General features: G+C 46.4%; 1 protein-coding gene across 3 annotated transcripts in view; it reads right to left on the reverse strand.

The window, feature by feature from the left end:
- TSPAN2 (tetraspanin 2) overlaps positions 1 to 23,717 on the reverse strand; it is a 50,587-nt gene that overhangs the window by 20,155 nt on the left and 6,715 nt on the right. For all 3 annotated transcript variants that reach the window (XR_008662696.1, XM_055312179.1, XM_055312177.1), the window contains exons 2-5: positions 14,231 to 14,333; positions 3,157 to 3,254; positions 1,766 to 1,840; positions 418 to 516 (exon numbers count right to left, since the gene is read on the reverse strand). Coding sequence is in view for 2 of the 3 variants with exons in the window: in XM_055312179.1 (XP_055168154.1) it covers positions 418 to 516; positions 1,766 to 1,840; positions 3,157 to 3,254; positions 14,231 to 14,333 (375 nt within the window). In the remaining variant the exon portion in view is untranslated. The remainder of the gene's footprint in view (positions 1 to 417; positions 517 to 1,765; positions 1,841 to 3,156; positions 3,255 to 14,230; positions 14,334 to 23,717) is intronic.

Consider the following 23,717-nt stretch of genomic DNA (forward strand, 5'->3'; position numbering starts at 1 on the left):
GTTAACTATGTGTAGCTTTCAGCACTGCACTGACAGCACAATCCCACCAATGTTCTAGGATACAGGGAGCATCGCTGTCTCTGTGGCCTTTCATTTTGTAATTGATTCTGTTACACCACAATGCCACCTTTTGAGAGAACTTGGTATTTATTTGGGCTGCTTTCTGGGTGTTCTTATTTGTGCTCTTTTGTCTCTCTGGGGCACATTGCCTGATTTCTTCTTGTGAACTCTGTGTGCTAGGCCTCTTCCTCTTCTAGGTTCTACACTCGATGCCAACTGTGGCTCCCATGAGGGCTGAAATACTGTGCTATAGCTTGGCTTCATCAAATTTATTCTGATCTTTAATCAGGGGTTAAGAGAGAATCTGGTTAATGAATGATCTTTAGAAGGAATTAAGGAAGAATGAAAGTTACTTACTGTTGAGTGGAAGGTAATGAGAGTCCCATTTCCCCTTTCCTTGTCTTTCAGGTAATCATTATAAGCTTCTTCATACATGGTCTGAACATGTCGTATAGCCTGAAAACATACCAAGGGACAGTGAGTGGGAAGTTTCAAATATTCTCCTTTCATTAAGGAAAATCCCCTATTCCTTACTCTTGGAAAATATAGTCCTTCCCTATGTTCATCTGTATTTTAAGATAATTCTGCTTATATGGGATGGATTATAGATTCTGAAATTTCTCGGATACTTTTGGAGATGGAAGGATAGACTAAGAATAACTTTCATAGCCTAGAAAGATTTTTTTTAGAGTGGAGCTTCTCAAACCTGAATGGTTTGAGGCCCATCAGCCCCACCCAGGAGATTCTCATGTACAACGAGTGGGGACTTAGGCATTCTTGGTACCACCCTGGTTAAAAGTCCTCGAGTCTATTCATGACGTGGTTTGAAAGATGTTCATGACCAAGGAAAACTGGTTCAGCATACAAATATCATGAATTCAGGGAATGCTTTTTCTGGTATAAAGGCATGTGATCTGACATCCATAGAGATCTCAAAAAGTCCAAAGATCCAATTCTTCCAACCTACAAATATAACCAGATACTTTAGCAATATCCCAGAGGAGGTGTTACTTATTCCACATGTTTACCATTTAAAAAAATCTATAATGAGTTCATAAACACAATATTGGTAGCACATGAATTTATGTGAAATACAGTAAATTAAGTTTCCTTCCCTCCTCCTTTTCACTCCCCTCTCTCCCACAGTGTGTCTTAACACAGGGTGTTCCTTCTAAAAAGGCCTCTTCCTCCGTGAGTTCTCCTGATAACCTATTTTAGACACCTATAGTTTGAGCACCAATTTAAATAAACTCTCACCAGCACGCAGCAGGCCAGGCTCTAGTCTTTGAGGGTAACGTGGCCTCTTTCCAGGCCAAGCCCGATGGACAAATGATAGTCTAACAAGGGATGAAAATGTGTGTTCCTCTCCATCCCTCTTTTTCATATATGCAATCTACTTGCTTTCCTGTTACAAATGGGATCATCTTAAACTAGAGATCCTTTAAAAAAAATCAGACACCTTTATAAATCTAGCAAAAGCTATGAATTACCTCCTCAGAAAAATATGTGCACATATATGTATGCACACTTACACATACAACATATATAGGCCTGTATAATACTTTCAGGTTAAAAAGTTCTGTGTAAATGATATATGTGGGGGTTATTTAGTTTTTCAGTATCATTGTGGGTGAACTATTCTCATAGCCTTTGCCATGAAGAAATACTTTAACCATCATAAAAAGTAACTGTAATTTCTACTTACTACACCCTTGCCTATAAAAGCAAATACTCCAGTGGTTACTTCAGCAGCAAATATCACCAGTAGGCAGGTAAAGAACTGCAGAGGAGAGAAAATACGCATTTCACTAACTCAACGCCTTTTCTATTTATTTGGCCTCTTTAATACTAGTTCCATTTGAAAAACATTAGGCAAGGTTATTCGTTTGCATTGATCTGGTAGGAAGCATTTACCCCCATCCCCCTGTAGTTTGTTTATTCTTTCATTTGCTCATTAATTTATTCAGCAATTGTTCATCGAGCATCTACTCTGTACCAGGCACTGTCCTTGGCACTGGATATAGAGTGGTGAATAAGATATGACCCCAATGTCTGCTATCACAGACCTCCTATTAGAAAATGGGAAGTATGATAAATGAGAAAGGAATAAAAAAGTGAGTTAGATAATTCCAGGTAGTGATAAAGAAATCCCACCACTTTGAACAGTGCCTGGCACCTAGGCGCTCAATGAATTCTTGATGAACAAAAGAGATTTTATAAAGATTTAAAACAAGACTGGGAGATAGGGAGCGACTGGTTGGGCCTGGATTGGGGAAGGTGTGACCCACACTGTGTGGGCTGAGAGGCTTCTCTGGGGGGTGGGAATGGCGGGGAGGGGCATTCTCCTGGACCAATTTCTGTTCTGGTCTCTTGGGTCTACTCTGTGTTCAGTGATAAGCAACAGGGATGCTCGGCAACAGGGGAAAGACAGGTAGAAAGGAGGACTGCAGAGATGATTTAGAGATTTTATACAGCAAGAGGTCAGAAGGAGGAGGCACAGTTAAAAATCAGCAATTATGGTAAGGAGAGACTGCCCACTAAAATTGCTGTTTCTGACTCTTCATGGAGAAAGACAAAATCTTTCTCTCTTCTGGCCTCTCTTCCTTCTCCTGTTTCTCTCAGGTCACTCTGCCATTGGATGTATAGCAGTAACCGAAATTCTTTTTTTTTTTTTTTTTTTTTTTAAAGACAGAGGCTTCTTGTTAAAATAAACCACCAGAGGGGCGTTTGGTGAAGTTACTGATCTCCAAGAGCAATTTTTTTTCTTGTAGTTAAGAGCACCTCCCTGCCTATAGGAACCTTAGCCACCTCACTCACTGTGAAATCATTGTGATAGAATGATCATAATGACCCTGTACAATTATTAGGCACTTTAACTCCCCAAACATCTTCACACTAATGACCTCATTTTTTTTTTCATACTTTCCATATGAGGCAGGGACAAAGACAATATTATTCTTAAGTGAGAAATGGAGAAATGGAGACTCAGGGAGAGGGAGTGAGTGCCAAGGTCTCCGTGGCCCTGAGGAACTGGCACTGGAGGCCAGACCTCTGGGCCCCCTTCTGGGCCAGTTCCACCCCGGACGCCCCACTTACGGATCCGAGCACACACTGCGACTCCCGCATGGCCCCGCAGCAGCCAAAGAAGCCCACGGCCATCATCAAGGCCCCCGCTCCGACCAGCACATACAGCCCTGTGGGGAGAGTCACAGGAGACACTGACTGCTCAGCCCACTGGCTGCCCCACCGCTCCAGGTGTCCCCACCCGGCACAGGCACCGTGTTGTGTCTGCTGCTGATAGGGTGTTACCCACGGGTACCCTCGCTGAGTGCACCTGACTCAACCTGCAGAGGATCCCGAGAGGCAGGGGCTACTGTCGCCCCCGGTGAACAGAGAAAGCTGATACCTATGGGGGTGAAAGGACCCCTCACTGTCACTTGAGCGGCAAGGCTCCGAGAGCTCCCGTGTCCGACTGCCACATCTGATGCTCTTACTCACCTTGGCATGCCTCCCACAGGCCAGGCACTTTACCTTTCAGATTTCTGCCCCCTATAAAGTGGATAGTACTCTTCTTTGCATGAAAGTGATGCAGCAGGTCAGGTGTCTGCGCCAGAGCCGGGACATAAACCCACTCCCCTCCAGGAACCCCTTGGACTCTTGTGGCACCCTGGACTTCATGACTATCTCCGTCATAACAGAGTCCTTGAGGACCAAGTGGGAGGGCAAAGGGCTGATGGTCTGCCCAGATGGGGAAGCAGGGACAGAGAGGGACAGAAGAGGGAGGCTTTGATTAGGGATGGGGTTGGGAGGACACAGCAATAAAGCCATCACGTTCTGTGAGAATCAGACTTGAGAGGGCATTACCATGGACACTGAACACACCAGAGGTTGCAATGTTCCAAGAAAACAGCCAAGGAGAGAAGGCGACAAGGTGACACAGACCAAATACCATTACTAATACAATATTAGCTGCATTTATTACGGGCTGATTTTTTTTCTAGGTACTGTTCTGAGCAACTGGCACAGATTTATTAATTTAATCTTCGTGAGGTAAGGTACCATTATTATATCCATTTTATAGAGAAACTAGGCCCCCAAAGTTTAAGCGATTTGCCCAAAATTGCTGGGATGAGCTGAGATGAAAATACCCATCTGCCTCTAAAGCCATCTCATCACCATCACCCTAAGGGGCACTGCCTCTCCAGCAGTAACAGCACCCTTAACCTGGGTGCTAATTTCCCTGACTGCTGAAGTCAGGCCATAGGAACTGTGGTTCTCACAGAGAAAGAAAAGGACAGATATGTTCTTGTTCTGAGAGAAATAAAGCCAAGCCCTTTCTTATTTCCTTTTCTGATCCTGAGATAAGTTAGAACACAATGTGACGCCTGGTACTTGCCTTGCTTGGAATAATGCTAATTGTCCCTATTTTATTTTTTGCATTTTATTCATGTGAGTCACCTGAAACCCCTCCCATTCGCAGAAAGGGTGGGGAGCCAGCGTTCCACCTCTGCGGGGAAAGCCTGCCCTCAGGGTACCTCTGCCTCCTCCAGGGGGGCCCTCTGGGGTGCTGCCGGTGGTTTGTGGGCAGATCTATCTAGTGTCTGGGGTGGCAGGCCAGGCTGCTGGGCTTCCTGCACCACCCAGGCTGTTCTCAGGGCTTCTGGGACGGGGAAGCCCTGCTGTATCCTCAGTCCCCTGGTAGGTATTTATTGCTTTCCTGCTCTGCCTACTTGGCTACTTCCTCCCCTTTCCTTTTTGGTGAAAACCAAAAGAATGATTTCATGTAGATTGGACGTAGTAATGAGAGAAATGATTCCGTATTAAAAACAGTGCTACTGTTAGCTCCACTGCCTAACACCTCATTGTTTAGAAATTTTATTTCTCAGAGCTCTTTCATTGCCATCATCTCCCTGGTTTCTCCAACAACCCCCATAGGTAAGGCAAGTGTTCTGCTTCTGTTTTGCCAACGAGAGTCAGAGGGGCATGATGGCTGTAGGCAGGACACACAGGCCTGGAGACCTGATTCCCATCCTATTTCAAAGAGGCTGTGCAGGACCTTATTCAGTCCCCCCACAAAATGTCTCAGGGGTGGACTGCCTTATTATATTAATTTCCCATTTAAAGTGTTTACAGTCTATAGGTTCTGCTCAGAGCAACAGTCTAGGGACCTGGCCTGCCTGGATCCTTATCTAGCCTGGGTTCTAGCCACAGAGGAATTTACTGTGATATGACCTGGCCGGCTCCCTTCCATTTTCTGCTTTTGCGGGTGCTCTTATTTGTCTTTCTCTGAAGATCTGAGGTCCACTAACTAACCTTCTTCATCCTATCTAGGATATGCTCAGCACAAGACAGAATTCTTGATCAGACTGGCTGTCCGCCATTGCCACGTGTTTGCTTAGAGATACATGCTAGGAATACATTTCAGCAAACACTCATGGAGCTCCCATAGGGTTGGGCTCTCTCAAGGCCAGGCAAATGAGCACAGGGATGCACACACTGAGAAAGGGTGCCTGAGAGTCTGGAATGGAGGAAAGAAGGCAGCTCCTGAGGAGGTTAGGGTGTGGGGGACATAGGCACAGGGCCTGAGGAGGACACAATTGTTCCCCACTGCAGACAAGCTCACTCAGTCCCTTGGGCCACAATCTTTGCCCTTCTAGAATAACGATCTCCTCAAGAAAATCTGCTTATTTGTACTGTAGTCCATTCTTAGGCTATCAGAATCCTAGAGTTCAGAGGAAAAACATCCCTAAACTGACCTAGCAGCTCCAGTTCCTGAGGCCTCTCCCCAACAATCAAAAAGCTTTGTCTGTATGAACTCATTTAAAGTGGCTCCCCATCCCCGCCTGCCATGGGACTGGATGAGGCACGCTCATCAATTTCTGTGGCTTTTTGGTGGTAGATGGTTTTACCCATCTACCCAGCTAATAATCATTTTTCATCTGAGAATATTTTTCTCTGCCTCTGTGCAACTCTCCCTCCCTTCCAGCTTGCCCTGGATGCACGTAATTATATATGTGTGTGTATATATACATATACATATACATATACATATATATGTATATATATATATATTATATATATATATTATATATATATAATATTGTACAGGACCTAGCTTCTGGGGAAGGTAAAGACTTGGGCTCTATGTAAATCACAACAGTGATGGGTTACTGCATCTTGTTCTATGTAGCTTGACATGTCTTAGTCATGGGGTCATTCAGCACCAGAGTGACAACCACCACTTCCTGGCACTTTGGCCTGCTCTGTGCTGCATCCACGTGGCGCACTTAATAGGCATCAGCTCGGAAACCTGCCACCTGAGAAGTATCAATGCTGTCAACTACTCTCTCATTCTGATGACGTGGCTCTAAACCACTCCTTATCTGTCTCTCATCATATTCCCCCATGTAATTAGGCTTCCTGTAGGCTGGCTCCTTCCATATTGAGGAACACAATGACCTACCTACATAAAAGAACAAAACCTACAGCATATATCACACTTATGAGTTCTCTTCTGTTAAATCACCTCATGCCATGAGGTCTGTGGTATGTTAGTGTTCATATTCCACAACCGGGGAAACCAAGACACAGAAGTGAAGGCATTTACCTGAGACTGCACAGCTAGTGAGGGGCAAAGCTGGAGAGTCTGCTCCAAAATCCACACCCTGACTCCTCTGGTGCAATTCCAGCAGAGCTCAGAGGAATGGGGACTCTCAGCTAAAAAGCTGTTCACTTTGCAATTATACATGCCAAGAGGATGCTCTTTCTTTTTCCTTGAGGAAAGTGCTTGAGGAATCTCTAATGGATGAAGGTTTTCCTCTGAAAATACAGGGCTGGGAGCCAGACCTCTGGACCTGTCAACTGACCTTTAGGTGCGTCCTCTTAGAATTCCTTAGTTTTGTTATCTGCGATTTGGAAATAAGAACCTAACTTGTAAAAATGTTTTGGAGAAACCGTCTCAACCATGTAAGCTATAGCATGTCACTTCTGCAGCCCCTACAACACTCAGGTAAAACTGAAAAACAAGAAGTAAAACAGTATTATTGGAGTGAGTCCGAGTTTTTAAAAAGGCAAGCCAGCTCCTCAGCATTCAGTTCTGAAACCCTTTCCTTCCACACAAGGTCCAGCTGCAATCAAAACCAGGCTCCCAGACCCTGCATTCAACACAGAGAGAAGGCTACAATGGTCAGCCTGTAACCCTGACGAGCCACACGGCTGCTATTTGTGTGCTCAGAAAGACCTGCCACCATCCTTGCTCACAGACAGGACTTCATGCGCCCCAGCACATGCCACCTGTCTGGGCTTCCAAGGCTGGAGGGGCCAGCTCCCCACTCAGCACTCCTACAAAGAGCCCCTGCCCTGTCACTCTAGGAGGCAGCCCTAGCTGGGGATTGCAATAGGAAGTCGGAGGGGCTGGGGCTCCTGGGTGGCTTGGGCAGTTGAGCGTCTGCCTTTGGCTCAGGGCGTGATCCCGGGGTCCTGGAATCAAGTCCTGCATCAGGCTTCCTGCATGGAGTCTGCTTCTCCCTCTGCCTGTGTCTGCCTCTCTGTGTGTCTCTTATGGATAAATAAATAAAATCCTTAAAAAAAAAAAAAGGAAGCCAGAGGGGCAGGCTGATGGAGTTTGGATGACGAGAGGTAGGGGAGCTACCCCCAGGAGTTCATTGAGAGAGACTACAGCAGAGAGAGTGCAGGAAACCCCAAGTTGTCCAAGCAGGTCCTCTCTTGCTGGGCTCTCTATTTTCCCCATCAGCACCCCAGGGACACAGACAGCTTACATCAGCCTCCAGACCTTGCCCTGGTTCAGAGGACCCTGAGAAGGGGCAACAAGTGGCATTCTGATTGCCCTTACCCCCTGCCCTCAGTATCCCCAGCTCCTGCTCACCCTCAGGGATCAGTGCTGGATCTCTCCACCCTGGCGCCAGCTGTGATGTCAGGATGGGTCTTTGTCACAAGAGGGAACCTCTCTCCATCATAAGGAGGAGGAAGCAAAGATCCCAGACAGGAAAGTATTCCCCCAGGGACAGAGGAAGTTCTACAAAACCTAAGCAGTCACCTGCCCAGAAGCAGGCAGCTAGACCACGTGTGCTCCCAAGACCCCTCCTGCAGAGGGGACTCGAGGCTGTGAGGCTCTATTTCTTTAACAGCCACTTGAATGTGCCAAGCCCGGTCACCAACACTCTTTAACAAAGGGGCGATAAGAGTTTAGTGGGCTCATTGCTCTGGAACTTATTCTGAAAAGAAAACACACAGATTAGTGACTGCCACCCTGTGACATGAAGTGAGATTTTCCAAAATCTGGGCCTACTTCTTTTTTAAAGTCCTATTACCTCACACTCTTTGCTATGTAAGTCCATAAGTGGCGTCCTGGTATATTTGTCTTCTCACTTTATTGCCAGAGAGTAGGTATCTTTCTTATTTGGAAAATTATTTATTGAGGAAAGAATTAGTCTCTGCCAACATGTATATCGCTCCGTTTATGTTATAAGAAATATCTGAAGTGAGGAGGAGGTCTCTGACTTCACAGGACTGTTTATCGTTGCCACTGTCCAGAGAGACAAACAGAACAAGCACAGGCTGGGGTGTCAGCAGACCTGGGCTGTGGGCTGAGCCCTGCCATGAAGAGCTGGAAACCTTGGCCGACTGCCAGCCTGCTGTTGTTTTATCTGCTGGTTCTCTCTCCTTAGTATACGTAGCACCAAGATTCTTGATAACACGTTTGCCTGAAGCTCCAGCCCTGGGCTTAAGCGTCTCACCACCAGCCACTCACTAAGGGCAGAAGGGAGGTGTGCTGAGGATGAAGAACTGAGGTGGGCAAACCCATACCTAGGCCCCAGGCCCCCAAGAGCACACAAGAAGGACTCAGGCCCGGCTGTATAGACTGTTGTTTCCCCTAGCCAGAATTCACTTCCTCTTCACATCTGTGAAACACAAACCCTCTCTGCTCAGTCCCTATGGACTTTAACCTTTAGGGTAGACATGAAGCCCAGGCTTCAGCCAACAAGCCCATCCTAATGCCTGGTGGGGGAACAGGCACTGGCCCCAGGATTGGCAATGAGAGCGAGGGTCAGGACTTTAGCTGGAGCTGCTGGAACGAAAGAAGGGTGCCAGGGTGACTAGGGAGATGGCATCGGATCTGGGAGCAGCCACATTATCGTCTTCAGGAAACCTGCCTGAGCATGGAGCCAAAGGGGAGCAGAGCTAAGAGACGGGGATAGGCAGGACTTGAGCACATCACCTGCACCCCTGAGGCCAGTACTAATCCTGGACTTTTCAGTTTTGTGAGTCAAGAAATTTCTGTTTTGTTCAACATAGCTTGCGTCAAGTTTTTGTGATTTGCAATCAAGAGTCTTGACAGGGCATTTCTTGCCTCTTGGGCCCCTCACATTGCTTCAGTTTAGATTAGCAAATAGGACCAGGAATATCTGCATGGAACCAGTTCACCCCCCTACTCAACCCAGGATTCCCCTGAACTGAAGAACACTCCATTCTGGGTTTTGCCACGTGAGTGGCCAATTACAGACCAATGTAGGTGAAAGTTTGCTTTTATCTGTCGCTTCTTTGGTTTACAAAATCATGAAAAAAGGTTTTCTTACATTGGACCCAAACCTACGCCTGTGTACCTGCTATGGGCACTTCATTTGTGGGACAAGGTAGATGGAGCCTGCTCCCCAGATTGCATCTCAGGTCCACATCCCTCCCCCCATCTCTGGACAGGAACCCTTTCTTGTGCAACTCAAGTTCCTACCGAAAATCATAAATTATTACTTTGAGGCTTGACTCTTCTATCACTGATTATTTTTTTATTGTTTTGATTCCTTCTGGCCCTGACTTTAATAATGTAGGATAATAATGTTTAATAATGTTTCTTGTTTTCCCATCTCTTTGCTCACAGTTCCTACTGCTGACAACCACCACGGGCGATGCCCTTATGTCTGAGTGTATCAGTAACCTAGCATGTTCTTTTCTGTCTCCTCTCTCATTCCACAATGCATTGTGGGTCATACCTCTTCATACCTAGAGGTATGACCCAAACCCTAGTTATCCCTCTGTTGCTTACTAATTTAACAAGCTTTGACAGTCAGGGCCCTGTGTGCTTGTCCACCCCCCTTCCCTCCCTGACACTTCTAATCCTACCTCCCACTTTGCCCCAATCTGTTCCCCTCTAACCAGAGTCCTTTGCCTGGCCTGGGCTTGCTGATCACTGTCTTGTGGACACGCCTCTTGTGGTCTTGCCCTATGGCTTTTGCTGTCTTCATTTTGCTTCCACTCATTGATGACAGCCTGGTCTTTCAAACCTAAATCAGATCCTTGCCTCACTAGTTTAGAATGACCCCTGATGTGCCCACTGCAAATACCACTTAGCTGGCTTTAGTTATATACTAGTTTCCATCAGAATTTAAATTGTTAACTCTGTGAGTCTTTTTAAATAGATTGCAAAGATACAAGGGATTGAGTACAGCATTCATTCTCATCACTGTCTCTCATGAATAAATAAATAAAATTAAAAAAAAAATAAAAACACCATGAAAAGAATTTTAGATAGCCAGATGTTTATCCTCAATGAAAGGGAGACAGACTTTCTTACAAGTTTTTCATATAACTCAGGTCTTCATGGTCTTTTATTTTTTTTAATTTAAAAATTATTTATTTATTTATTCATGAGAGATACACAGAAAGAGAGAGAGAAAAGCAGAGACACAGGCAGAGGGAGAAGCAGGCTCCATGCAGGGAGCCTGATGTGGGACTCAATCCTGGGACACTGGGATCACGCCCTGAGCCAAAGGCAGACGCTCAATTGCTCAGCTACCCAGGCATCCCTTTTCTTGGTCTTTTAAAAATGGTTTTTCTTCACTATTGCTGAAAATTTCCAGTTCAAGCTCAGAAATAACATTATAGAGATTTACGTCTTCCAACCTCAACCTCAGTGGTGACGTGGGTACGTAGCTGGGTGTTAGACAGTTAGTTATTGCCAAACAACTTGAAGGAGAAGGTCTGCCTGTAAGTGAGCTGGTGGATGTTTTCCCACGTTTTAGTTCACCAAAGGGTAGACTCCTTCCCCATCCCTGGGGGCACAGATGCAGCTGTTGATGGAATGTCCTGAGAGTCCTACCTGAGGAAGAGGAGATAAATAGGGTTCCAGCACAGAGACAACAGCATGTGATGAGAAAACAGATTGAAGGCTAATACCCTGAACCTCTATGTGCCCGAGTTTCAGAGGCAAACTATTTCCATGCTTTTATTGAGACTGACATCATGTTAGGACATTAAGTAACTACCGAATTCAGAGTAGGGAGAGCAAATAATGTTCACCCCAAGGATCAGTTATATATGGTTGGAGGGGCTAGGTTAGGAAGATGCCCCTAAAGGAGTATCCTGAATGATTAGCCATCCCTTCCTCGGGCTGAGGAAACAATGAGTAGCTGCCTGCCTTATACTGGTCAGTGCTAATTCAGAGTCATCAATAAGGATCTCCTTAACGCAATCTATCAGAAACCCCCCTAACTCCCGAGGCACCATTCAAGCACCCCTCCACCTTGAGCTTGTCCTGCAGTCTCCCAGTATTCTCTCCCACTTTTTTTTTTTAAACATAAGCTCTAAGCCCAATGTGGAATTCAGACTCATGACTCTGAGATCAAGAATATATGGTCTACTGACTGAGCCAGCCAAGAGGTTGCTAGAAGCTTCTTCTAAACCTGTGATGCTTTTTAAATGTGACTGCTATAGTCACAGGCATATACCACCACTGTTCCCATACAAGACTTTTTTTTTTTTATAAGTAATCTCTATTCCCAATGTGGGGCTTGAACTCACAACCTCGAGATCAAGAGTTGCATGCTCTACCAACTGAGCCAGCCAGGTGCCCCTTCTCACATCTTAATTCAGTGATTATGTTTGTACCACACATTAGTACTTAACATATGCGTGGGATTACTGTCTGCTATTTATCACCGCATATGTCTGGAGAGGCCAGAATCCCATTATGACGGGATCAAACCATTGCTATGATGAATCCAGTGGGCACGGAGGTGTGATTATAGTGAATGGAGTTAGAAATTGTAGGGCACAGTTATGGAATTCGCAGCCCCTGGCCCATTAGCAGCATGAGGGGAGATGCACTCCTTCTGCTACCCTCCCCTGACTCTTCTGTACGTGCCCTGGAGGCAGTGCAGGACAAGAACAGGCTGAGCTTTATCTGGGGCACAGGGGCCTCTCTGAGATAGAGAACGGTTCTGAGGAGGTCCGTGGAGCCAGGAGAGCCTCAAGGAGAAATATGTTAAATGTGTGTGTAGGCTTTGGACAGAGGGACCTGTGCTATCTGAAAACCACATGGGTGGCAAAGAGCATTTCAGTGTCGAAGTACAATGGCAGATTCCTCTGCTTCTTCCCTATAAAAACTCTGACTTTATCCAAGTGTCAGAGGCCCCCTGGGGAGCTTGGGCCCCTTCCCAAGCCCAGGGTTACTCTTCTTTAGTCAGAAGAGCCAATCATTGTAGCTTTCTTCTTGGGCATGATGAGCTCAGGCATGAGCACACAGTGCAGTTCTGGCCAATATGCTGCAAGGAGAGGCTGCTGGGTGTCTTCTGACACAGGTTGTAGTCATTCCTAAGAAGGGCCACATGAGGTGAAATGTCCTTTCTTTCTCTTTTGGACGTTGCCGTTTGAGGACACGACCCTTGGAGCCACCATAGCTATCTTTCAAACCTAAGGGGACGTGTTTGAGGTCATCTCGAGGACAGCCAGGGGAGAGATGGAAAAAACCTGGGTCCTTGATGACTTTGTGGAATCCTGAGTGAATGCTGGAGAGTCCCCATATCCATGCTTCTTTTACTGTGCTTCATCAATTTCAATATAAGTCTGACATGGTCATATTTGAATGTCCCTAAAATTAGGATGCATTGGTTTTTTAAAAAGATTTTAAAAATTTATTCATGAGAGACACAGAGAGGCAGAGACATAGGTCGAGGGAGAAGCAGGCTCCCTGTGGGGAGCCCAATGCGGGACTCGATCCCAGGACCCCAGGATCATGCCCTGAGCCAATGGTAGATGCTCAACCACAGACCACCCAGGCACCCCAGGATGCATGTTTTAGGGCACGTCATGGTTGAATTGGCAGCATTTCTTCTTTTCTGAGTGGAACTTAAAATAATCGTGTGTTTTACAAAAGACTGCCTCTAAGATTTGATGAGATGTGTGTGGATTGTTCTTCCTGCCGCCCATCTTAGAGTATGTTCCTTGTTACTTTCCTCCAGAAGAATCCTGGCTGCGATGCTGCTCTTCTGGGGAGGCCAAGGGTGGGCTGGGTGCTGGGGAGGGGAGCAGCACAGCTGTGAGGAGCCTTCCCCGAGGCTCTGAGTGAGCCTGGGTGCTCTGTACCTCCCAGGAAGCAGACACTGCTCTTCTTGGCACTGGGAGCAAACGACCTCCACAGGACCCTGCCTCTCCCTGTACCCTCCGCACTCTATAGCTGGTGCAAGCTGTGGAGCAGCCTTTCCTACAGGGAGGGCTCTCACTGGTAGTGACAACAGTCTCGGGCTTTCTGAAGTCTAGAAGCCAGGTGCACTCGGCTAGAGGGTGAGTACAGTCTGCAGAAGAGGATGAGACGTAGATCGCAGGGACTGAACCCAGGGAAATGCTCAGCCCCCTTACCTCAGGCTTACCATGTTGTCTCAGAATTGCAGGCCACCCCCACTCCCTGGCCACCTCTTACCCCTTTCCCAAAGCTGGGGGGAGGTGGCCTCATCCCCAAGGGAGCTCTGCCCTCCACAGTCCCTAGTTGGGGGGACTGGGTACCTCTGAACCTTGAGATGTCCCTGCACTTGGGATTGCATCTCTCTCATAGACAACTTAAAATACAAGATCAGCATAAACCCCGAGTCAGCAGGGACCCCACAGCCCAGAGGGCTGACTGTGGAACGGACTCTGTGCTGCACCCCCTCGCTCGGCAGGCCAGTCCCTCCACACTGGTCTTCCTTGCCTTGATGAACCACGGGAGGAGCGGGCAGTGAAGGGGTGCGGGATCCCCGCTGGCCCTGGCCACACAGCCCCAGATCCGTGGGCGGAGTCCGCACAGACCAGGTTTTGCTTTCTCACTTGCCCTCACATAGAAGTCCGGGTACAGGTTCTGGGGCGGCGCTGGGCGGGGCTTCGGGCAGCTGAGGTCACTCACCCATGTAGAAATACTCTGGGGACTTGTCTTCTGATGAGAAGCCCTTCATGGTGCCTCCAAACCGAAACCAGAGTCCAAAGCCAATGACAGCCGACCCTGCCAGCTGGAAGGGAAACAACATGGTTTTCAAGGGGTGGAAAGGTGCAGTGTTCGCATGAGCCAGGGGTGGGTGGGGGACCCCAAGTGCTGGGGTTGGGAGAGGGCATCTCTTTAGAAATCAGCCTGTCTGCCCTTCACGTTTCTTGGGGGAGGAGAAATGATGGGCTCCAAGCCCCCCAGGTCCCCAATGTGATATCAGAACTGGGGGTTCCTGATTCCAAGGTGAGTTTGTCCTGTTCTGCTGGGACTGTCTTGTGGTTGCCAGGTATGGACAGCATGGCCTGGGAGGCATCTCAGAAAGAATGTTCTAATAATAGTCCCCCTGGAAGGGATTTGCCCCCTGCCACGCTGTCCCTTGCTGGGCACTCTGGACCTCCTCACCAACATCACAGTCAGAGGGGACTATGTTTCCACCTCCAGTCACCAACAGCAAGATGAATCCTAAGACCTGAGGGGGAACCCACTTTTCTAAATTGGAAGAAAACACACAAACTTCAGAACCGCCCACACCTCCTGAGTGTGCAGGGCCAGTTAGAAAGCTGTCTCAGAGATATCTAGAACCCTTTCTCCCCGGGACCTCCGTGGTCATTGTACTGCCCAGGGATGGTTTTGCCAGGCATTGAAGGAACTCGCCTTTTGTTTTGTTTTGTTTTCTTTTGGGTCTTTTTTTTTTTTTTGGTTGCTATTTTGAGTTTCCATGGAAAGTGAGAAGGGAAAAAATAATTTTCTGAAAAAGCATGGTCTGTGTGCTGTGTGGCTCTTGGTGAGGCTGTGTGGCTGGCGCAGGCAGCAGTTGGGCAGGCTGGCGGCTGGTGGAATCATTGCCTGCTTCCTTCAGGCCACTCTGAGGGCTTTTGTGAGGCTCCTTGTCAATGCTGGGAGGCTTTCCTACCATTTCAGAACTGTCACAATGGCCTGCCAGCAGGCTCCTGCCACAGGCACCCATCTGGAATTACATCATATCAATCAATCAACAGATATTTCTCGGGCACCTTCTGGACTCGGGGAAATAAGTAGATGTAAAGCTTGCCTTCTGGTTCTGTCAACCCATCTAGTTAGTGTGTGTGTTGGGGGGGTGGGTGGCTAGAACAGATGAACAGCTTAGAGGCTGCTTCTGCCCCAACAGAGAAGAGCAGACACAGATGCTGGCAACAGGACAGGATGCAGAGAAGTAGAGCTTTAATAAGGAAAATGGTATCAAGGTCAGGGTTGGACCAGAGCCCTTTGTCCGCAGGGTCCCTCTGTCTGCAGGGCTTATATCCCAAGGACCTGGTGCTACCCTTTGGGGCTCTCAGTCTGGACTCATAGAAAGATTCAGTCCTTCTCTTCTTTCCACTCCAAGCTGTTTCGCTCTGTGGCCCCCTTCTTCAGAAAAGCAGCGTGACTTCAGTGAGGAGTCGGAGGGGCTAGAGCTCTACCAGCTGGACTCTCTCATGTGGAATAAGTAAGAGTTTCCAGTACTCAGAGGAAAGCACTAATTGGATAATGTGAGGGGCAGCTAAAGGAGCTGGACTCCATCAGCTTTAGAAGAGTTTTGCATTTTTAAAAGGGTGGCATGGCATGGAAAATATGGAAAGAAGTCATGCTAAAACAGTCACAGTATTTATCTTTGAAGGTGGATTAGAGGTGGCTTTTTTTCTTTTCATGCTATCTTTTAACTTGTCTGCAGTAAGCTTATATTACTCTTATAAATTTCAAAATGCTGTTTTTTGGATGCATTCGATGGTAGTTTATCTGCTCAATCCAGAAAAAGTGAGGAGGGTTTTCTTGGGCCACGCTCTAGTTTGGGAGGAAATCAGCTTTGAGGTCACTGCTGTTCTGGTGCAGGAAAGAGTGATGCCCTCGGGAAGGCACTGTCCTAAAAGCTCCCCGACGCTGCCTGCCTGGGACAGATGTGCCTAGCAAAGCCTCACAGGCCACCTTACCCATCTTGCCTCTGTGGTGACTTGATGGAAAGACAGTTTCCAAATACAAAGCAAAATCTATTGACAGAGGCATCAGGCCAAGGCATGTAGCCACTAAGCAGACTGTGGAGGAGGTGACTGGTCCCAGGGACACCCTACCACGCGGCCACATTTTTGGCATGTCTGTACACAGACTCTAATTTATTGCTGTCTGGGATCATCCTCCCAGACGGAATACATTTGTCCACTTCTGGCACAGATGTATTGGATGCATAATGGAAAATTAAAAGAGAGGTTGCAATTTCAAGCCACGGGGCAACAAGAAAAAAAAAAATCTGCGCTTGCTCATCCACAGCCCCAACCCCAAACCACACGGGTTTCCTCCCAGGGTGAGGAAACTGTGGCTTAACTGAATGTCATCACTGTGTGCAGGGAATCCTCCCAGCACAGCCACTGGCCATGTCAGGAATATGTGGGTGAGGACCCATCAGGCCCAAGGTTGCTCATGACAACAGTGATCACTGCTTTGGAAAGTGGGATCAACAGAGACCACGTAGCCTGTTGGTCCTTTTGAACTCACCACTCCCATGAGGCTCCTGTTATACTCTGGTCACTGGACTCAGGCTGATACCTCACCCTCAAAATGGAACTGAATTGAAAAAATTCACCCCAGTTCCAAACCAGCCAGGAGCAAACCTGGGAAAGAGACATCTCACTAAATGATGTGTGTGTGTGTGGGGGGGGGGGGGGCCTTCAGGCCCAAGAATCCTAAATTTTAATCCCTTCTAGACCCAACCCCCTCCCTCATCACCCCATTCTTTCTTCTCTTCTGAATCTCAGCCACAACACTGCATGTCAGCCAATATTAGACAAGTAAGGAACAAGAGGCTGCCCCTTCCCTTGCCCCTAATCTCATCTCCTTCCTCTCCCTCCCAGTTTTTTAAGGAATCCACTGCAGTCTGGGTCAGGGGCATGCTAGGCTTTAGGGAATCAATGATGAAAGACAGGATTCGTAGTCTCACATGGGAGATAATCCCGTAAGTGGGTACATGCAATATAATACAGGAAGTGTGCTCAGTGGAAGAGCTTGGGGTGCAGAGCAAAGCGTGACAACTGGTGTTCAGTAGAAGACATTCTGTTTTGGTTTACACCCTGAAGAATGAGTTTGAAGTCCCCAATCAGGGGAGGACTGGAGGGATGAGCAAACACCAGGCAGAGGGAACAGCATGGGTAAGGCTTTGCTTCCTTACCTGGAGCCTTTGATGGGTACAGAGAGGAATCCAGGACTGGAAAGGCAAGTTGGGAAAGACCATGCATGGCCCACGGCTTCTACTTAGCTTGTTATCATCTTGGAAAGCCTATGGTAGGGCCTTGAGGGTAGGGGAGATGGGAGCAACTCATTTTGATGGGAACAATCAGGAGCATGAGGGTTCCCTGATGCCAGACAGTGAGGAGCCAGAGATAAAGACCCGATGGCTGAAGGCGAGAGTGGGGATGCTGGGGAGTGGATGTGGTGAGCAGTGAGACCATGAAGGAGCCACCCTAACAACTCAAGAACTTTGCTGAGAGCTGCTCTGCTTCTAGGACTAGTACCAATCCCCTGCCCTTGGAATAATTATCACTAGAAATGTTGCTTTTCCAGGAACAGACTTTTTTTTTAAGATTTTATTTATTTATTCATAAGAAATACACAGAGAGAGGCAGAGACACAGGCAGAGAGAAGCAGGCTCTCTGTGGGGGGCTCAATGCAGGACTCAATCCCAGGACCCTGGGATCACAACCTGAGCTGAAGGCAGAGGCTCAACCACTAAGCCACCAAAGGTGCCCCAGGAATGGACTTTTTTGTACAATAGCATGAGTGGGATTTTGATGCTAGTCACATTTATTGAGCATCTATTGTGAGCAGAAGCCAAGGATTCATAGGAAAGGAAGATCCAGCTCCTTCTCAGGAGGGTCTCAGGGGCTGGTGAGGAAGCTGATTCCCACTAGGTGGTCCAGGAGGGACACTAATCTTGCAGGTAAGAATTCAATCACAGAACCAGGCCACGAGAAGATGCCAGATATCATCATTCTTTGTGTCACATTTGTTTTCTGAGTACCACTCGTGCATCAGGAATTCAGAGAATGTGATGAAACAGGACTTTGAGGGCAAAAATGTGCCCATTATTTAAAAGGAAATAAAATAGAAAAAAAGAGGTAGCAGTGAAAGGAACAGTGACATATCAATCCACATCATTAAATAGTGGGTCACCAGATTCAATTATGCATCTTCACAGGCAAGTGATTTCAGTTTCTAATCATATTCCAGAGCGTCCACAGGACACAAAGTTGCAAATTGTAAGCATATGTCTTTAGAGAAGACAGTTTGTGTTTCAAAACTGAAGTAGCAGAAAAGACGACTAAGGACCTGCTCAGAAAGTATTTAAAGCAAAGTGAATGGGCAAGAAGTTTCCTTTAAGTAATGTCTATCGGTCAGGAGCAGGTCATTTAGCACGAAGCAGAACTTGTTAAAGGATATCAATTTTATTTTACTGTATTTACTTCTACTTTCCTAGGATCACTGATGAAAGTTCTATCTTGAGGACACATTTTTTTTTTCACTTAAAAAAAATTTCGTGAATCACAAACATGGCTCTTCGGAAGGCACTAAGTTGGAAGGTGGATAGTGCTGAGATGCAAAAATGCCAAGATCACTCCCCAGACCTGGGTCCAGGGGCTGCCCAGCTTCCCTCCAGACTCTTTGCCCCCAGAGGAGGCCAGCAACCCTGATCACCATCCTGATACATTCCACTCTGCTATCGGATGACAAACCCCAGCAGAAAGCCTCCTTTCTGGGTAAAAAGTTTACTTGGGGAAGCTCTTGGACAGCACATGTTTTTTCACCTAGATGGGGGACAATTGTCCCTTGATGCTCTGATGCTCTATCCACACAGTTTCAGTTCCTTCTCCCACCTGGAAATCACTGCTTCTGCTATTTCTTTAGCTTAGAAAGCTATCCTCCCCTTCCCTTCCACCTAGCTCACAACCTGCCCTGCCCACCCTCCCCACCCCCCTGCCCTGTCAGCTGCGAAGTCACTTCTTCTGGAAAGCCACCCCTGGCCTGGGTATGTACCTGCCTTCATGTCTCATATAACCATTTCTATTTAAATATTTCTGGAATTTAAGAAAAAAATTAAGGCCTGCATGGGGGTAGGGATAGGGTGTATACTGCACTTACCCCTCTGTGGTGCAGAGCAGACTCCCAACAGACATCTGTTAAATGAACGAGTAGAGGGCCTTCACAAAGGTACCTTTCAGGCTGTGCTATGGACTGAATTGTGTTCTCCTGAAGCCCTGCCCCCAGTGTGATGGCATCTGGAAGTGGGACCTTTGAGAGGTGATTAGGTTTAGAGGAGGTCATGAGAGTGAGGCCCCCATGTTGGGATTCTCTTTAAGAGACTGCAGACAGTGCGTGTGCTCTCTCTCTCTCTCTTTCTCTCTCTCTCTCTGCCATGTGAGAACACAGTGAGAAGGCCGCCATCTGAAAATCAGGAGGAAAGCTTTCACCAATACCTTGATTGGCGATATCTTGATCTTGACTTTCCAGCCTCCAGAATTGTGAGAAGTCAATCCCTGTTGTGTAAGTCACTCTGGTTTTTTTTTTTTTTAATGGAAGTTTGACTTGACTAAGACGGACTGACGGGAGTGATTGCCCCCCAAGGGAATCCTTTGCAAAGCACTGTTTTAAAAAACATCCGTACCTGGGAAACACTATACCAGACACCTTGGAAGGCAGTGTGTGAACACACTGTTGAATATACTCAGCAAAATACTTTCCCACAGAAAAACAAAACAAAACTAGTGCATGAAGTATCAGTTCTGTGTTTTCTTTAGCCTGTGTTTTCTTTAGCCTTTAGATCTGTGCTGTGCGTTACGCACAGATACAAAGGGTACATCTGTACATGCCCTTTATAGGCAGGGGTATATGAACACTTAATGCAATTATAGCAACACACACACAATGCACTCAAATGCAAGAATGAACAAGGTCAATTTTGTATTCTTGCTCCCCAGGGTGAATACCAGGTGCATGTACAACCCAACTCCTTTGCAATTCTCTTCTTTGCAATGAAGTCATTCAAAGCTGGAAATGACACTTTAACCCTAGAGTTGTCATTAAAAGCTTTTAAGCTAATACTTGCTCTTGGTGGCAATTCTCATCCCAGATGCAATCATGTAATGAGCACTCACAATCTTGATCTGATTGCGAGCCACATTATGATACCATAAGGGTAATGGAGTTCCATCCTTTTAGCAGGCGAGAGTGAGAAGCACATTTGCTCTGGAAGATGACACTAATTTTCTCAAAGAGGAAAGCCAGTTCCCAAGATTTTCATCCTCTTAGTCAGTGAGGGCAAGGCAAGGAGTCAGGCGGCATTTTCTCAAAATCAAGGATTCTGTCAGAAGAAATACAAGAGCCAAATGCCACAGGACATCCATGTAAAACCGTATCTGTGGAAGCTTGCTGCCTTTGCCTTGACGTCAGGAGCAGGTGAGGTGGAAGCGGGAGGCAGTGCTGTGGCAGTATATGATGAAGCGGCTGTTGGCTTGGCAATGTGTTGGTTAGAGACCAGGGTTTTTGGCTTTTCCTATTATTATTCTCATAATGATTCCATGAGAACAAGCTCATGCTAAGAAATTCCTGAAAGACTTCCTTCAGGTAAGGATATATTTTAAAGCCAATCAATGCTGAATCCTCCACACTGATGGTAGCATTCTGCAATCAAAACCACGACAGTATCAGCAGGATGCTACTCATCTCTGAAGAGAATGCTGGGCTATGTACAAGAGCCGGACATACCTTCTTCTGTTTGTTTAGGTCATTAGGAAGTTAACCTGTGTGGATTGACTGGCACTGCTGGGAGGCGGTGTGGAAGTGCTCAGACCATTCTGGGCTCAGGGGAAGGAAGCTAACCTGGGGTGGAGGAAAGCTTGCTGTCATGACAAAGCAGATACAAGACAGGTGGTGGAAAGCATGTTGGATTTATTTGGTGGGTCTACACAATGCCTTTTCTCTAAAGAAATACAGAGCAAAGGAAGAGGGAGGAAAAGTCAGCAAGAATTAGGAGAGAGATGATGGCGGTATAGTTGTCTTTGACAGCAACACAAATATCACAGGCTGCTGGCTAATGATTCCAGTGAGCAGATGGCTTGATCAAGTGAAGATCAAATATGTACACAGCTAAGATTCAAGTGTCCGAATCGGACGAAATCCGATGTCTGCCCTACCTCACCTTGCGGAAGATTTCCAGGAGGACAATGATGACCTTTCCAACATTCTCTAACTTCCTCCTGGCAACACTGGCTGGCTCTTATCTCAGGATTGCCCTCTGAGTAAGCACTTCCCCTTGAGAGCTACAATGCCTGCCCTGACATCTCACCTGTATCAAGCTTTCCATGAGCAAGGACTGGGCATTTAACGATATTTGTTTTACAGCCTAATATTTTCCAAGGTAGTTTGAGAGAACTACTCTTGAGATAAATAGGATTCTTATATATTCAATGATAATGGTCTACACCCAGTTTTAGTTGTGACAGAGAGACGATGGCAGAAAAAAACATTTTAGTAGAACTCAGGTTAGACTGGAGTAAGCCTAAAAGCTTTGGTTTATTAAAAAAAGTTAGCTTGGATGGAATCCCAGAGAAGCTGTGAAAGTCTAGATTGGTGTTCTAGAGAGCTTTCACTTAACAGCAATTTTGCCAGAAGCCATCTGTGTCCCGAAGGCAGGCAGCACCGGGTCATTTGCAGGGGACGGGCTGATTTGAGAGTGTGCTATTCATCTCACTCGCCTGGGGCAAGCAGGTGGGCTCCCCGGCCATGTCAACAGCTTGCCAGGCACCAGGCCCTGCCGTGCTGGGGGCCCTGCCATCCCTACCCAATTCCCCGGCCCTGGTTTATAAGCTGACTCTTTTCCCAATCGCCATTTTGATGGGGAGGACCACTTGGCATGCACTTTGGAACATTGCCAATTGCTCTTCTAGAAAATTTTACCTCTTCTGAGTATTCAGACTGCACAGTGATGCCCTGAGGCTGGATAATAACAAAACCCCCCACCGTATAGTGCTGTGGTATCCTGGTATCGAGAGGCTGCAGCAGATAAAAGCAGGGGTTCTAGGCATCCCTAGATTTTAATCAGGCTCTGTCACTTACTAGTCTGTGATCTTGGGCAAGACACCTGATTGCTCTCTGTTTCCTCCTCTGCAAAGTGGAGGTAATAATAGTGCCTCCCTAAGAGGTTAAATCAGTTTGAGTTTCACACTTAGAATGGGGAGTGCCTGGTACTTAGTGTTACTATGGTGGTAGACTTGTTAATGTTACATTCAAATCGAAAACTGAATCCTATCCAAGGTAGGAAAAACCACTCGCATAGTGCCCATAACCAAGTCCTCTGCTGCTTTTCTCTACTCATTTTTATTTTAGCTCTATGCTCTTTCCAGGATGGCTAGAATCCCTTGAGTTCTCTAAGTCATCTATACTCAATATGTTAAGTGCCCCTTTCTAGAAGCTATGCTCCCCCTCTCTCTTTAGTTTTAGTTTTATAAGACCCAATAAAAGATAAAGAGAAAAATGGTTTAGAGAGAAAGAATAACTCTATTTAGGCTAGAGCTACCCAACAGATCTTTCTCCAGTGATGTACATGTAAACGTCCTCGATCTGTGCTGTCCAATATTGCAGCCACTAGCCACGGTTATTAAGCACTTGACATGTGGCTACTGTGACTTAGGAGCTAAATAAATATGAAATCTCTTTCAGTACTAATTAATTTAAATTTGAATAGCCACACATGATTAGTAACATAGACACCATATTGAAAGTAACATGCTCGTCATAACTCCAGCCTTCTCTCCTGTGCGTCTGCAGATTGGAGTGGTGGACAACATAGACTCGGGCCACACAAGGAATCCCAGCTCTGCCGCTGGCTAGCTCTGAGTCCCTGGAAAGTCTCTTAATCTCTCTGTACCTCTGTTCCTTCCTGTATAAAGTAGGGGTGACAATAGCTGCAGTTTCAGGGGGTCAGTGTGAGCATTAAAGGAAATGTGCTCAGGAAAGCAATGGCACACACCTTGCATTTATATAATGTTTACTATTCTTCAAGTTTTTACTACTGAAATTAAATTTAAAAACTGTTTCTTTGATATATACCCTTTCTCAATTCCCTTCTTGCTTTTCCTCTGCCTTAAACTGAGCAGTAGTATTTTCAACCTAGCTCTCCTGCTTATCTCATATACTGAGCTGACTTTTAGCTTCTATGTCTGCAAAATGGAGATAATTATAGTATTTCATGGGATTGCTACAATTCATGATCAAATAGGATAATAAGTGTGAAAGCAGTTTGTAAACTAAAACATCATAGGAATGTTAATTGGCATTATTATTTTTGTTCCCAATTAAATCCAAAAAGGATGACGAGGTGGGCCAAGGTAACCCTTACTTATTGTAAGAT

The sequence above is a fragment of the Nyctereutes procyonoides genome, unplaced genomic scaffold, assembly GCF_905146905.1.
Source record: "Nyctereutes procyonoides isolate TBG_1078 unplaced genomic scaffold, NYPRO_anot_genome, whole genome shotgun sequence".
Classification (NCBI taxonomy): Eukaryota; Metazoa; Chordata; class Mammalia; order Carnivora; family Canidae; genus Nyctereutes; species Nyctereutes procyonoides.